The sequence below is a fragment of the Myotis brandtii genome, unplaced genomic scaffold (assembly GCF_000412655.1).
Source record: "Myotis brandtii unplaced genomic scaffold, ASM41265v1 scaffold2195, whole genome shotgun sequence".
NCBI lineage: Eukaryota > Metazoa > Chordata > Mammalia > Chiroptera > Vespertilionidae > Myotis > Myotis brandtii.
In genome coordinates, this window is record NW_005358236.1 from 150,806 (window position 1) to 167,279 (window position 16,474).

A 16,474-nucleotide genomic window follows, 5' to 3' on the forward strand; every position below is an offset into this window, starting at 1 on the left:
AAAGCAAATACATTTTAAAATTGAACAGAAAAACTATTATAAAAGACACGAGGCTCACATTTGTTAAATGACTTTGTGCTCCTGAAAGAAGTGCATGAAAAGCACATTATGAACTGCTCTGCGTGATTTCCTTTGGATTTTAGAAGCAGCTCGACTGACACAGAGATCCTGACGGAGAGAATCTGTGTGTACTGAAAAGTCTTTTAACGAAGGTGATACACAAGGTTTCAGAGAACAATTTCAACTTTGTTCTGTTGAAGGTTATATTGAGCTCTGAACCACATTACTTTCCTGTCTACGTTTCATTTCCTGGGGTCTTGCCAAGTGATAAACAGACACGGGTGTGTGGTAGATTTGGGGTTTTTCAGTGCGAATAGGGTGGCTCGAGTTTGTTTAGTTAAAGGCATCAGTTGACTTCTGTGATCATGGTGAAAATGCTGCTGTACGGCCTTCAGGAGACGATGGAGAAAAAATGGACATACCGTGCTGTCTATTCCATCATCCAGATACATTTTGTCAGGGGTAAGGCTTCCAGTTGTACTTTTCTTGTCAAATCAGCCACTTTAGGGGGCGAGGGAGGCCTCTTGCTCATTGAAGATGCCTGGGACTGCTGCTGAAATTGAGTACAAAGGCAGATCGTTGCGAAGGTTTTCAGTTATGTACTTAAGCAGCAGCTATGGGGGAGCTGTTAGAGTCTACAAAGGATTACTAAGGAACAATAAAACCAAGAAGGGGATGGGTGGTTTGTGCCACTGCTCAGAAACATTTTTTACCCATTTCCTTCCTAAGAGAATCTCTGGAGTAATTGGGAGATTTCGCTTCTTAAAAATGAAATGTTCTCCAAATGGTAGTCAGAACAACTCTGGAATACTAAAAAAATAATTCACAAAGCCATCAATGTTCAGAGATCCTTGCTCAACTTTTTTCTCTCTTTCAACTATCCTTTTTTTCTTCTTTTGGATATAATAAGCATTTCTCCTCCAAATACGAATGTCTTTGGCAGTTGAGCATATGTTGCATTTAATGAGGCATGTGCAGGTAACACACCTGGGAGACATAGCAGGGTCCTTATGACAGTGGGAACCAAAGCCTAATGGGCCTATTTAGAAATGGTAGGAAGAAAGATTAGTTCTGTATCCCACAGCATGAGGGTATTATAGCGATCCTGAGTGTCTTAAGAATTATCTCTGCTTTTCATATAGAGCTACTAAGATTTTTAAGGAGAATTTTTAAATCAAATGAGACTTTGGAATATAATGCAGTAGATAGGATCAGAAGCATATTATCCGGCAAAGGAGAGCTCACAGGGAGATACATTAAACTATTATAACCTCTGCCTACCCATGCTTTTGCATCCATAAAAGTATAATAATTCCTGTTTGTCAAGTACCTTTGAGAGCCTTGTTTCTTCGCAGTTGCTTTTCATCTTTTTATCTTTTTCCTTTGTTAGCTTCTGTGGTACTTGTCACAATCATATATCATTCCTATAAAAGTATTCCATGTTCATTCTAAAACTGAGGCCTACGTTATTGAAGGTATGTCAAAGATGCAATACTTTAAGTGTCCTGTACTATTTGGTCAGAGAACTGATGGGAGAGAATCTTCTTTTATATCTAGTATTTCAAAGCATTGATTATAGATGATGCTAACCAAATGATTTATCTCTAGTGGAAATTTTACTTGAGGTGTTTTCTGCCCTTCTCCTCCCGTAAACTCCAACTACATGGAGATAAAGGCCCTTTCAATCCATATATATTGAATATCAAATATCCTACCCTCCTCAGCCAATCTGGGGGTCATTTTGGAGGTTATGAGGTTATAGAAAGAGCGCAGATTCTAGGCAGCCCAATTCATATTCTTTTACTGAGGTATGACTTTGAACAAAGAACTTAATCTGCCTGTGCCTCAGTTTCCTCTTTGAAAAGGAGTGTTAATAATATCACTCTAGTATGTGAGAAGGATTAAATATGACAGTATATGTAAACACCTCTTGTACATATATTTTTTAAAAACTGCTATACAGAGTTTATAGTTGTTTTTGTAGTTTTAGAAAATATCACTTGAGTGTTACATGCAGCTGTTGATGCATAACCAAAAAAGCCAATTGTATTAAATGTAAGAATAGTTGCCATAATAAGTTTGATGGTGAATTTCAACTTTACAATGGTCTTGATTTTATTCACCAGTAGCTAGAGATCTTGATGTTTTTTAGGTTAGACCAACCACCAAAAAGTAAACATTCAGAAGTCAGTAAGTTCCTCTCGTATCCTAAAGTTAATGCCTCTTCACATGTATTGAGATCCATTCTTCTCTATCTGGGTCATGCATGAGCTCTCTCCAATCCCCGAAGCAGCCAGGGGGAACATTCCCGTGGTGCTCACTCACTTCATCAAAGTCATCCAAGTTTATAACTAAGAGTCACTCCAGGTGAATCATGTAAACTGATGTCTTGTGTTCTTCCTTTTCAGGAATATGGGAAGGAAAATTCAGCGCAGGAGAAGACATTTATGCTTTACCTGGCTCTGATGTCAATCTGACCTGCCAAACACAGAAGGAAGGCATCTTGGTGCAAATGCAATGGTCCAAGGTCACCGAAAAGGGGGACCTCATTGCCCTTTATCACCCCCAATATGGCTTCCACTGTGCCAATGGGGTTCCCTGTAAGTCACTGGTGACTTTCACAGAAACTCCTGAGAACGTGTCAACATGGACGCTGCACTTAAGGAACATGTCCTCCTCACTCAGTGGGAAGTATGAGTGCAGCTTTATTTTTTACCCACTAGGCAGTCAGACTAAAATCTACAACCTTCTCATTCAGAAAAATGGTAAGCACAAATATGTATTATGTGACAACTATGGGCCAAGCATGGTACTAAGTATGCAAAGTTGAACAGAAAGCAGTATTGCTTGTAAGAGAGATAGAAACTGATCAAATAATTCTACTAATACATGTAAAATTGCAAAAGTGATAAACAATAAGAACTGCAATGGTCTTGTGAGGGAGCATATAATAGCTGTCAGGGAAATTGTCTCTGAGAAAGCAACGTCCAAGCCGAGGTCTAAAGAAAGACTAGGCGTTCACACCATTTCAGAGGTGGGAGGTTAGTGAGTGACCCAGAGAGAGGAAACAGCTTGTGTGAAGGGCTTTGTAGTGTCTGAGAAAATGGGAAATATCAGTGGGACTGTGGTGCAGAGATTAGGAGAGGAAGTGTGAGATATGGTAAGGGCCAGATCATGTAAGACATTGTCAGCCATGTTTGAGGTTTTGATTTTTATCATAGGAAGACATTGAAGCATTTTTAGCAAATGATGGTATGACATTTATAGCCTAATTAAATTTGTGTTATGAAAAGATCATCCTGACCTTAGTATAAGAATGAAATGAAGGTGGATAAGAAGGAGATGTTGGAGACAAATTAGGAAACAATCTCAGGAGCTCAGAAGAGACAGAGTGTTGTTTGGATTGATATAAAAATAAAAATACTAAAAAAAGAAAAAGAAAAAGAAATTTTATGCACGGGGCAAAAAGAGACATGACTCGGTAATATAAGACAATTGCAGTATGAGCGAAGGAGAGAGAAAAATTGAGGTTGATATCCAGGTGTCTGGCACACACACCTGAATGGCAGTGCCATTTGCCAAGATAGGAGGCAAGGAGGATAGAGCAGGTTTGTGGAGGAATTCACAGAAGTGCTCTGGATATATTTAGTACAGGGTAGCTAAGGGTGCCAACAAGGCTGCTGCACATGTAGCGTTCACACAAACATGCTTTGGACACCTGCTCTGCAGGCAGGAGTCCTAGGCTTAAGTTCTAGCTCCTTTCTGGCTAGAAATGAATTTCACCTGGGATCTGTCCTGCCAATTCTCTGAGTCCATCTGGAAAATCACCAGAATAATTCCCACCCTAAACTACTTGGTCATAAAATAAATTACTTCTATTTCTACTAATAAGCCAACAAATGAAAAATGCACTGAAAATGGAATATTTTTAACTCAAGACAAAATGGCCTAGTAATACAAGAAAAAAAACCCTCCTAAAGGCTATGCTAAGGGGGGCATAGAGATGCCCATGGCAAGTAGGTGTGGATTTATTGCCTCCTCTCCATTTATTATCAAGAAACAAGACCATGGGATTGAAATAGACCACCTAAAGACTAGAACCTTTTCCACCACCACCTTACAATGCTCTAGTCCCATTGCTGTTTGTTTTCCAGGAAAAAAAAATGCAATTGAGTTCAACTGGGGACAGGGAGGGGTGGGGTTGAGTGAATAGGAATAAGGAGAACATCATTTGTTCACTGGGGTCGGGCGGGGGTCTCAGATTTTAATGTTGACTCTGTCGTTTACTATATACATCATCTTTGCCAAGTTATTTAAAGTCTCTAAGCTTTTGTTTCCTTATACAAGCATAATAGGTACAGTGCCTCCTTCATAGATACCATTATTTTGATGATTAAAAGAGATAATCTATGTGAAGCACTTAGCATGGTTCCTAGCGAAGGTTACAAGTGTGGTAAACGGTAGTTTTCATTAAGTATAACATGTACTGAGTAAATTATTTTTCAATTCTTATGAAAAATGAATCCCCCTCCCTCCTTTTATACTTGCCTAATTTGGAACCCAAGAGTACATTTATTATATATGAGCACAAGTACACATTGACCTTGGCTTAGACATAGATTTTTCACCTCTGCCTAGATCTGGAAACTATACTATTACATATCTGAGGACTTACTGTTTACTCTTCAAGATTGGCAACATAGATTGATATGCCTCTAGGAAATAGGATGCAGATCCTATATGAAATATGATGTCTTCAACATGAAGTCAGAAATGGAGAAGAGGTAGTATGTTCTCTAAAATGAAGAGTGGTATTTCCTTTAAAGAAAGTGTGTTTCTTAAAATAAAGGGTAACCCAAGGGGCCCAGTTGTAGCTACAAAACAAAACTGCACATCAATAGACAGACAGAGCCAGGTCTGCATCCTGTGTGGTTAGAAAATCCCCAGTCTTCTGATTTAGCGTTGCTGCTGGTCAGCTGGATTGGATGAAAAGCAATGGTCTCAGTGTTAGGAAAATGGTTCTAGTGTTGTGTATTTAGGTAGAAAGGGAGGAAAATAGAAAGAAGGGGAAAAATTCCTCACCGTGGAGCGACTAAAACTGTAAGCCTGGCATAGAGCTAAGGTGTAGACACTTCACTCAGAGAAGGCAGTTGCCATTCAAAAGCCCTGTCAGGCCCCCACACAATGATACATCTTTTTCCCCTTTATTCTTTTGATCTTCTCTCACTTCTCATACTCATGCCATTTCCCTCTTAAATCCCTGAGAGGTCTTTACATTTGCAAGCTAGTTGGGTGGACAAAGCACACATGAGTTGCAAACATTTATGATGTACATAAATAGATGCAAATTGAAGTGACATATAAGAATCTAAATATGAAAATGCTGAGAGACCAGAGGCAATGGGGACCTCTTCCTGTTTCCTTTCTGTTGTCATATGGGTTATTCTACTCCCTCCTCTGCTCACACAACAGGGTGTGCTAACTCCTATCCCCTGTTCCTTGAGGGCTTAGCTGAGAAGGAATGTTTTTCTCTTTTCACAATATTTTGTTCCTTTGTGCTAGTCAGCGCTCTGAGGCTGTGGATGAGGGTAGAAATATATTAAATAGGTGTTTGCTTCTTTTTAAAAAATATATTTGTATTGATTTCAGAGAGGAAGGAAGAAGGAGAGAGATAGAAACATCAATGATGAGAGAGAATCATTGATCAGCTGGTCCCTGCACACCCCCTACCGGGGATCAATCCCACAACTGGAAATCAAACCATCATTTCCTAGTTCATAGGTCGACGCTCAACCACGAGCCATGGCAGCTGGGCTGGTGTTTGCTTCTTACTCATTTTTACTCAACAGGGTTTCCTCTTAGGTTAGGAGCTTTCAACTTATTGATGTTGTAAGATTGTAAGATGTTGATGCATTTTAAAATTTGTAGTTATTAGGATTCATTAAAAGAGTATAATGTGACTTTAATTTCCCAGATTACAACAAAAGCCTTAGAGGACTTTTACCTTTAGTCACCGTGCTGTATATTAGCTCCCTAGAACTTATTTATCTTATAACTGGAAGTTTGTACTTTTTTATCACCTTTACCCATTTTTCCAATCCTCCACCTCCACCTTTGGCAAGCACTAATCTGTTCTCTGTATCTCTGATTTCAGTTTTATTTTTTAGATTCCACATATAGGTGAAATCATGCAGTACTTGCCTTTCTCTGTCTTACTTATTTCACTTAGCATAATGCTGTCAAGGTCCATCCATCCTATCCCAAATAGCAGGATTTCCTTTTCATGGCTGAATAACATTTCATTGCGTATTAGAACATTTTCTTTATCCATTTATCCATTGATGGGCACTTATGTTGTTTCCACATGTTTGGCTATTATAAATAATGCTGCAATTAACATATGAATGCAGATATTTATTGAGACAGTAATTTCATTTCATTTAGATATATATCCAGAAGTGGGATTGCTGGATCACATGGAAGTTCTATGTTTAATTTTTTGAGGAATCTCCATACAGTTTTCTATAGTGGCTGTACCAGTTTACATTCTCATCAGCAGTGTATAAGGCTTACCTTTTCTCCACATTCTCACCAATACTTGTTATCTCTTGTCTTTTTGATAATAGCCATTCTAACAATTGTGAAGTGACATCTTATTGTGGTTTTGATTTGCGTTTCCCTGATGAATAGCGATGTGGAGCACCTTTTCATGTACCTGTTGGACATGTGTATGTCTTCTTTGGAAAACTGTGAATTCAATTCCTTTGCCCATTTTTAAGTCAGATTGTTTGTTTTTGTTATTGAGTTGTATGAGTTCTTTATAATTTTGGATAGTAACCTTTTATTAGATATACTAGAGGCCTGGTGCACAAAATTCGTTTGCAGAGGGGTATGGGGGGAGGTCCCTCAGCCCAGCCTGCACCCTCTCACAATCCGGGACATCCCCCTTGCAATCCAGGACCCCTGGCTTCTAACTGCTCTCCTGCCTGCCTGATCACCCTTAACCACTTGCCTGCCTGCCTGATGGCCCCTAACCACTCGCTTGCCTGCCTGATTGCCACTAACCACTCTACCTGCCTGCCTGATTGTCCCTAACTGCCTCTGCCTGCCTGATTGCCCCTAACCACTTCTGCCTACCTGCCTGATCACCCCTAACCACTCCCCCTGCCTGCCTGATTGCCCCTAACCACTCACCTGCCTACCTGATTGCTCCTAACCATCTCTGCCTCAGCCTCTGCCACGGCAGCTTCATCCGGAAGGACATCTGGAATGACGTCCGGAAGGTCGTTTGGCTGTCTGGTCTAATTAACACAGTGGTCGGCAAACTGCGGCTTGGCAAACCGTGGCTCTCAAGCCACATGAGACTCTTTGGCCCCTTGAGTGTGGCTCTTCCACAAAATACTGGCTCTTCCACAAAATACTGACTTCTGCGCATGGGCCACGAAGTTTCATTCACACTGTGCATGCACACCCACACGTGGTATTTTGTGGAAGAGCCACACTCAAGGGGCCAAAGAGCCACATGTGGCTCGCGAGCTGCGGTTTGCCGACCATGGAATTAGTATATTACACTTTTATTATTATAGATGATTTGCAAATATTTTCTCCCATTCAGTAGGTTGCCTTTTCATTTGATGATTCCCTCTGATGTACAAAAGTTTTTAGTTTGTTGTAGTTCCACTTACTGATTTTTTCTTTTTACTTTCATTTTACTGTTAAATAAAAAAAAAAATTCAAGTTTTTAATCCATCTTGAGTTGAATTTTGTGAATGGTGTAAGGTAGAGGTTCAGTTTTATTCTTTTGCATGTGGCTGTTCAGTTTTTTCAGCACCATTTATAAAAGAGATTGTCTTTTTCCCACTGAATACCCTTGATTCTTTTGTAATAAATTAGTTGATCATATATGTGTAGATTTCTTTCTGGCCTCTCTATTCTGTCCCACTGATCTATATATGTTTTTATAGCATAAGTTGTTCTTGAACTTAAATGCTGGCTCTTCTTAAATTGTATTAACTCTTCATCTAACAAATATTTTTAACAAATATATTACAGTGCTAGGCTTGAGGGATACAGTGGTATGCATTAGACATGACTCTGCCCTCAGGAATCAGGAAGTCCAATGAGAGGAGACAGACATTAATCAAATAATAAAACAAATATCAAATTGCAATAGTAAGAAGTGCTCTTCAGTAAGAAAGCAGACAGTGTTACAAGAGGGCATAACAGAAAAATCAAGAAAGGTTTCCTGCAGAAGTGACACTTGATCAGGCATTAACCAGGTAATGGTGGGGAATATAGCTTTACAGATAACAGAGTTTCAAAGACTCTGTGATAGGAGGAAGATATGGCAACTGTGGGGAATTTTAAAAGGTATTATTTTTTTAAAGGAGCAGGTTTGAAAGGAAAGCAGTTGAAGATAAGGCTAGAGAGATTGATTAGTCTGGTTAAGTTTTGTTTTTATCCTAAAAACTGTGGAAACTAATTAAAAGGTGGTTTGTTTTTTGTTTTTGTTTTTTAAAATATATTTCTTTATTGACTTCAGAGAGGACGGGAGAAGGAGAGAGAGATAGAAACATCAATGAAGAGAGAGAATCATTGATTGGCTGCCTCCTGCACACCCCCCACTGGGGAACGAGCCCACAACCCAGGCATGTGCCCTTGGCCAGAATCGCACCTGGGACCCTTCAGTCTGCAGGCTGACGCTCTATCCACTGAGCCAAGCTGGCCAGGGCATGTTTTTATTTTTATTGTTTTATCTTGCATGTCAAAGATATTATTGTGGCCAACATTTAGAGAATGAATTGGAGAAGGGCTGAGAGGATAGTTAGTGTAGGCCAGTTAGAAGGCAATGGCAGAAATCTAGGTGAGAGATACCAGTAAAACTGAGAAAAGTGGCAGTAGGTGGAGAAGAATGCTCAGATTAAAAATATGTAGGAAAATCAACCTATAGAATTGGTGGCAGGGTGCTTATGTGGAGTGAGGAATAAAAAGCAGTCAAGGATGATGCTTTGGTTTCAAATATGTAGAACAGGAAAAAAATGAGAAATTACTCATTGTGTTAGAAAACAGATTGCGTAGGGATTCTTTTGAGTTTGACTTCATCCATGTTGAGTTAGACATGAAGTTGAAACATACAGAAGATGTCAGGCAAACAACTGGATATACAATTCCTGATCTAGATAAAGATTTAAACAGAAGATATAAGCTGGTGAGCCACCTGAGTGTGGGTGCTAACTAAAGTTCTGGAAGTGAAAGAAATCATATAGAGGTAGAAAATCAACTAAGAAAAACAATGTGGCCCTTCAACAGAGTCTATGGTGATGGATGGGGAAAAACAAATGTTCAAATTGAATAGAACAGTAACTAAAGAGTCAGGTGTAAAATTGGGAGAGTTACATTATAAAAACCTAGAATAATAATAGTATTTAATAAAGGAAGTAGCCACTGATTCTGATGTTTCTGAGAGGACAAAATGATTATTGTACTGTATTTATAAACAAAATGTATTGATCACAAGAGCTGTTTTTGTGGCATTATTAGAGTTGGAAGTCAGAGTGAAGGGAGAAGAGGTATGAATAGAATTCAAAGAAGTGAAAACAAGCCCACACTTGTATGCATGCATATAAGCATAACCAATGGACACAGACAACAGGGCGGTGAGGGCATGAGTGGGGGGTTGGGGGAGTAATGGGGGGATAAGAACACATATGTAATACCTTAATCAACAAAATTTTTTAAAAAGAAGTGAAAACAGCAAATATTGACACAACTAAGAAATGTGTTAGTAGTAATGCAAAGGTTAGGGGAACTTAAATGAGGATTTTCATTCACGTGGTCATGGTGATGGTGGTGGCAGTGATGGTTTTATTTAATGAAAGACATTGACTATTGTTTCAAAGCCAATAAGCAAGATGCAGTTGAGAGTAGTTAAATATACAATGAAAAAGGTAAAATCAATAAATTAAAGTTTCTGAGAAGATGGAGGCATTGAGATCCGTAACATTAGTAGTAGGACTATCTTGAAATGGAAAAAAGAACTTTTTTTTTTAAACCAGGAGAGAAGGAAACTAGGATGAGTACATATGATAAGGTATGTGCCATCTTGTAATCTTTTCTCTAAAATGGAGAAGATTATCTCCAGGCAAATAAGGAGGCTTCAGAAAAAGACATTTGGAGAGGTTTGAAATACCTTCTATAGATAGAAGGAAAATGAGTTCACTAGGTACTAGTAGATGTATTGGATATTTGATCAGTGTTGAGCATTCATTTGACTGTGGTATGAAAATGCAGTAAAGACAATTTGCACTGTGGCTTTCTCCAGCACTGCTTGGCTGTTTGGGTCTGTGCATTAAAAAGTAAACAGTTTGGGTCTACCACAGTCCAATTCTCTTTAAACAGATGGAAAAAAAGGCAAGGGATTTGGGATATAAGAAGGAATATTATTGAAATGATAGAAACTATGGAAGTTTAGCTTGATAATGAGGGAAGAAAAGAAAGAAGACAGGTGATGGATTGAGGAAAAGTAGAGATATCAACTCATTAAAAAATCCAATAAGGTCAGAGAACAGTTGAGATGGGACTAGTTGCACAAGTAGAAGATGCGTTTGTAGGGTTTGAATTAGTGATTTTGTAGGTGAAGCAATAGTGCCTGGTGATAGGTCTGAGATTTGACTGTGAGAGTACGTGGCTGAAATGGAGTGGAGACAGTTGATGGAGATGACAGTGGAAAGAACTGAGAGGCCAGGTACTGAATAGGTCATCTACATGGTTACTGAAATTACCCAGGATTATATCAAGGAATAATGGATGATGAAAAGTTAGAGCAGGAGTTAGCAAACTTTCTCTGAAGGGCTAGATAGTAACTATTTTAGGCTTTGTGGTCAATACAGTCTCTGTTACAACTACTCAACTCCACCTTTGTAGCATGAGAGCACCTCTATACAATATGTATGCTATAATAGAACCTTATTGACAAAATTAGAGGCCCGGTGCATGAAATTCATGCATGGGTAGGGTCCCTAGGCCTGGCTAGCAATCAGGGCCGATCAGGGCCTTCTGGCTGCCAGCCGGGGCCTCTCTTCCCCAGCTTTTTCTGGCTGCCGGCTAGGGTCTTCCTTCATTCCACGCTGCCCCCTGGTGATCAGCACACGTCATAGCGAGCAACTGAACTCTCGGTCTCCTGGTTCAACTCCAGCGGGGACAATTTGCATACGAAGCTTTTATATATATAGATCAGGCAGCAAGCCAAATTTGGCCCACAGGCTATAGTTTTACAACCTTTGGGTAATAGAAATGATATTAGAGAAGAAAAGAAAGAAAACAGGTGTTGGATAGAGGAAAAGTAGGGGAGAGGGATTCTTTAATTTTTCTCAAGTGTGTTACATATAGCTGCTAGTATCCAAGATGATTTTAGGTGATGCATGAAAAAACTTAAAAATTCCTAATTGTGGAAAATTTCAAACATATACAAAATTATATAGAATAGTATCATGAAGATAGCTGGAACTTATGAGAGATTAAACTATAACAAAATTCTAAACATATAACTTCAATAATTATCAACTCATAGGCAATCTTGTTTTCCTTAAACTCTTATCAACTGCCCCCTCACAAAATACTTTGAAGAAAATCAAGATACCCTATTCATTTTATAATAAATCTTTAAAAGATAAAGATGTTGAAAAAATATGTAGCCATAATACCACTATCAGAATTTTAAAAAAAAACCAACAACAACAACAAAACTAGTAAGTCCCTTTGTCATCAAGTATCCGATATATGTGTATGTGTGTGTGTGTGTGTGTGTGTATAAAACTTTCCACACAAAAAGTCTATAGACAGCTATTTATCTCATATCACTTTAAAAATGAAACCAATGTGTTAATGATGTCTCCCTAGATTTTCCTTATATATTTTTCTGTATCATTTTTTACTTGAAGGAATTTATAAGCTCTATAAAGACAATTATAAAAACAAGAAAAAAAATCCGTGGTTGACAGGAGTTTGGTGGGAGGGAGGGATGAATAGATGGAGCATAGACCATTCTCAGGGCAGTGAAATTGTTCCGTATGATACCACAATGGTGAACACGTCATTATGCATGTGTCAAAACCCATAGACTGCACAACACCAAGAGTGAACCCTAATGTAAATAAACTATGAAGTTTAGGTAATAAAGATGAGTCGGGGTAGGTTCATGATTGTAACAAATATACCGCTGTGATTAGGGATGTTAATAGTGGGGGAGGTTGTGCAAGCATGGGACCAAGGGGAATATGGGAACTCTCTGTACTTTCCACTCATTTTGCTGTTTTAGGTTCACAGACATAAAAATATTAAGTCTATTAAAATTTAAAAGGGCAATTATAGGCTAAGATTTAATGTTTTACATTTTATCTGATTAAGGAAATGTGATCTGAAGACTAAAGCACGAATTTAGGGATAAATCAGAGGAACATGTCAAATTGTGAACTTAATTCTTTTAGGAAAGAGTCCCTATAATTTTTCAGTGGTGAAAAATTACTTTCAGTGCTCTTACTTAGGTGCTTTCTTGACAGGTTTTCAATGTAGTTTTATTTAAAACTAGTGGCCTGGTGTATGATATTTGTGCAGATTGAAAGGGAATTAATTAGAGAAATGTAACTTTGTTTTGCCATCAACACAGTAAGGACTCTAATGGGATTTCTCCTCTTTACTTCATAGGTATACCCTGAGGATGGATGAATCTTTATGCTAAAACGGTTCTCGTTTCTTTGATAAAAGGCACTTTATAAACCAATCACAGATCCATGTCTTTTCCACCTTATGTTTTGTTACAGTTACACAGGAAGAATGGAGAAGCCACAATACAATAGAAATAGAGATAAATCAGACTCTGAAAATACCATGCCTTCAAAATATCTCCTCGGGAATTTCATCTGAGTTCACCTTTGCATGGTTGGTGGTAAGTGCTGCCCTTTTCAGTGAATACCTGCAATGATCTTTAAATATTAATGATATAAAGATGAATAACAAATAATAATAGGGAAGGAAGCACATACTGGATGAGGGACAGGTATTATGGGTCAGGTTGGGAATGGTTGTGGGGAGACACTCAGCAAGTCTTTGAGTCTATGCATGCACTGATTTAGAAATTAGTTTCTAAAGGTTAGTTTCTATTTCAAGCTATATGCCAAGCCCCCATTACAGAAAAGCGTGTGATGGTGCTCTGGAGAAAAGCCATCTCCAGTAGAAGCCCCTACTCACAAATGTTTGTTTTACCAACAACATATGCCTAGGGATAGACTCCCTTTTCTCAGAATGCTTTCCGTCACATCCTGGGAAACACACAACATTGCTTTATGTGGGGAAACACAAAATCTAATGCTTATAAAATACTAGGGGCCCACTGCATGAATTTGTGCACCTTGAAAGGATCTGTGGGCCACGAGGCTGCGGTGGGCACAGGGCGGGTCTCAGCCCATCCACCACACCCCTGCCCGGCCCTTCCTTCCATGGCCACTAGTCCCCTGTCTGCCAGAAGCCCCGCTTCCGCTGCGGCTGCCAGCCGGGGCCTCTCTTCCCCAGCTTTTTCTGGCTGCCGGCTAGGGTCTTCCTTCATTCCACGCTGCCCCCTGGTGATCAGCACATGTCATAGCGAGCAACTGAACTCTCGGTCTCCTGGTTCAACTCCAGCGGGGACAATTTGCATACGAAGCTTTTATATATATAGATCAGGCAGCAAGCCAAATTTGGCCCACAGGCTATAGTTTTACAACCTTTGGGTAATAGAAATGATATTAGAGAAGAAAAGAAAGAAAACAGGTGTTGGATAGAGGAAAAGTAGGGGAGAGGGATTCTTTAATTTTTCTCAAGTGTGTTACATATAGCTGCTAGTATCCAAGATGATTTTAGGTGATGCATGAAAAAACTTAAAAATTCCTAATTGTGGAAAATTTCAAACATATACAAAATTATATAGAATAGTATCATGAAGATAGCTGGAACTTATGAGAGATTAAACTATAACAAAATTCTAAACATATAACTTCAATAATTATCAACTCATAGGCAATCTTGTTTTCCTTAAACTCTTATCAACTGCCCCCTCACAAAATACTTTGAAGAAAATCAAGATACCCTATTCATTTTATAATAAATCTTTAAAAGATAAAGATGTTGAAAAAATATGTAGCCATAATACCACTATCAGAATTTTAAAAAAAAACCAACAACAACAACAAAACTAGTAAGTCCCTTTGTCATCAAGTATCCAGTTGGCCTCATAATCTTTATTTTTACATTTGGTTTAAATTAGGATTCAAATAATCTCCATGTGTTGTGATTATTTAATAAATCTCTTTCACCTGAAGGCTATTTTACATTGTTTATTTTTCTTTTGTGACGTATTTGTTGAGTAAATTTGATTATCTGTAGCCTGATTATCCCCATATCTATATGTTCCTCTGTCACCTTTTGATTAAATACAGAGATTTGATCACATTAAGGTTTTTGTTTTTATGTTTTGTTTTTTGGCAAGAGTACATCATAGATGATGTTATAGAATTACATCAGAAGCACATAATATCTGGCCATGTAATATAAGCAGCCACTAATGAATATTACCTAGATCCATTAATTTATTATGGATTGCCAAACAGATGTTCTAAATCTACCATTCCTTCATTTATTAGCTGATGCATTCTTATAAAGAAAACTTTCTCTTATCTACCAATTATTTACATGATATACAGTTTGTCTAAGGAAAGCAGAACAGATACTTACTTGGTCCTTTCCTTTATTTACCAGTTGTAAAAGTAAATTGGTTCACTCGCACTCTTAAGTGACAGTAATTATTTTGTGTTAAGTGTCATGAATTTATATAATTTAAACCCATTGTGAGTTTTGATTCATATGGTTACTATCTTTATTATGCTGAAAATGCCCCATATATGAAAGCTATTAACCGTTGCATATAAGTTGCAAATATTTGCCCAGTTTGTCATCTCTCCTTGCTTTCTATGATAATGTTTCCAGTGCAGAATAAATTTTTTTTATGAAATAAAATATTTCACTCTTTTTTCATGTTGGTCCTGATTCTGAATCACAGGAAAAGTTTTTCCCATTTCCAGATTATATAGAAATGCAGTCATTATTTCTACCACTTCCATGGTGTTTTTATTAACATTTAAATTTGTTAGGTTTCAATTGTAAAAAAAGTACCTAAATTTATATACATCCCTAATGTGTCTTTTTCTATATTTGCTACTTTTTTCTTTTCTGTGATTCACTTTATAAATTCTCTATTCCATCTCATGAATCCATCTTTTGTAATGTACAATAGATTTTCAATCCCATCAAGTTGCTTCTCAATTTCTGATATTATATTTTTAGGTTATTGTTTTTGATAGATTTTTAATTCTTTGATGACAACCTCACAATCTGGACAAAATTTACAAAAATGTAATACTTTATGTATTTGGGTAATATACATTAAAATATAATTAATATATAAGGTGGATTTTATGGACTTCACAAATATTAGTGCCTAGATAATTGTTTGTTTAAAATAAATGTATTTAAGTAAAACAATTACAATATTTTCAAGAATAAAATTAAATAGTAATAATGATGGTATGCAAATATGGCAAAAAATATTGTGATGGTGGTATACAAAGAATTTATTTGGAAATACTGTTATAGCTAAATGCCTTTAACTATAAAGGGCAGATGTGCTTTTTTTTAAGTTATGGGGTTGGAGTAATACTTGAAAGTAGCAATGGAGAGCAAGGATGGCGCTGACACAACTCCTGATCTTGAGGAAATAAGGGTACAAGAAAATAAGCAGCCACTATTTGAAAATGATGCAAGGAAGATGTTCCCTGATGGGAAGGCCTGGTTTCAATTAAGCATAGAAGGAGGAGAGAGTAGAAAGAATAGCTGGAACTTATGAGAGATTAAACTATAACAAAGTTCTAAAGGCTAGGTAGATATACCATCCTCAAACTGAGAAATATTCCACTCTAAATATATATACTGTTGATAATAATAAGAATATTAATCCACGATTCATTAATCATACTCGTGGGAATTATTCTTAAGTAGCTGAATTGTCAGAAAAGCTATTAGTATAGGATGATCTTTGCTATATAGATTGTAATAGTTTAAATAAAGTAAGAATCCAAACTATAAGAGCATCATCATTCAATAATTGGAAGTGACTAAACAAATGACGATGGGTATATATGATGGAATGACATAAAGCCTCTAAAAATGTTAACCACAAATTGTTTAAGAATCATGCAAAACATTTTTAAGTAAAATTCATAGGTAACATTTTTTGATTAATAGGATTGCAAAGTATGAGAAATACATGCACACAAACAAGATTTGTATATATATATATATATAAATAAGGTTTTTAAGATATTAGGAT

The 16,474-nt window shown here is 37.5% G+C and overlaps 1 protein-coding gene across 1 annotated transcript in view; it reads left to right on the forward strand.

Annotated features, from left to right (window-relative positions):
• Positions 1-317: 317 nt before the first annotated feature.
• CD96 (CD96 molecule) overlaps positions 318-16,474 on the forward strand; it is a 98,092-nt gene continuing 81,935 nt past the window's right edge. The window contains 3 exon segments of the mRNA XM_014539502.1: positions 318-522; positions 2,469-2,825; positions 12,879-13,007. Of these exon segments, the coding sequence (XP_014394988.1) occupies positions 426-522; positions 2,469-2,825; positions 12,879-13,007 (583 nt within the window). The 5' untranslated portion in view covers positions 318-425.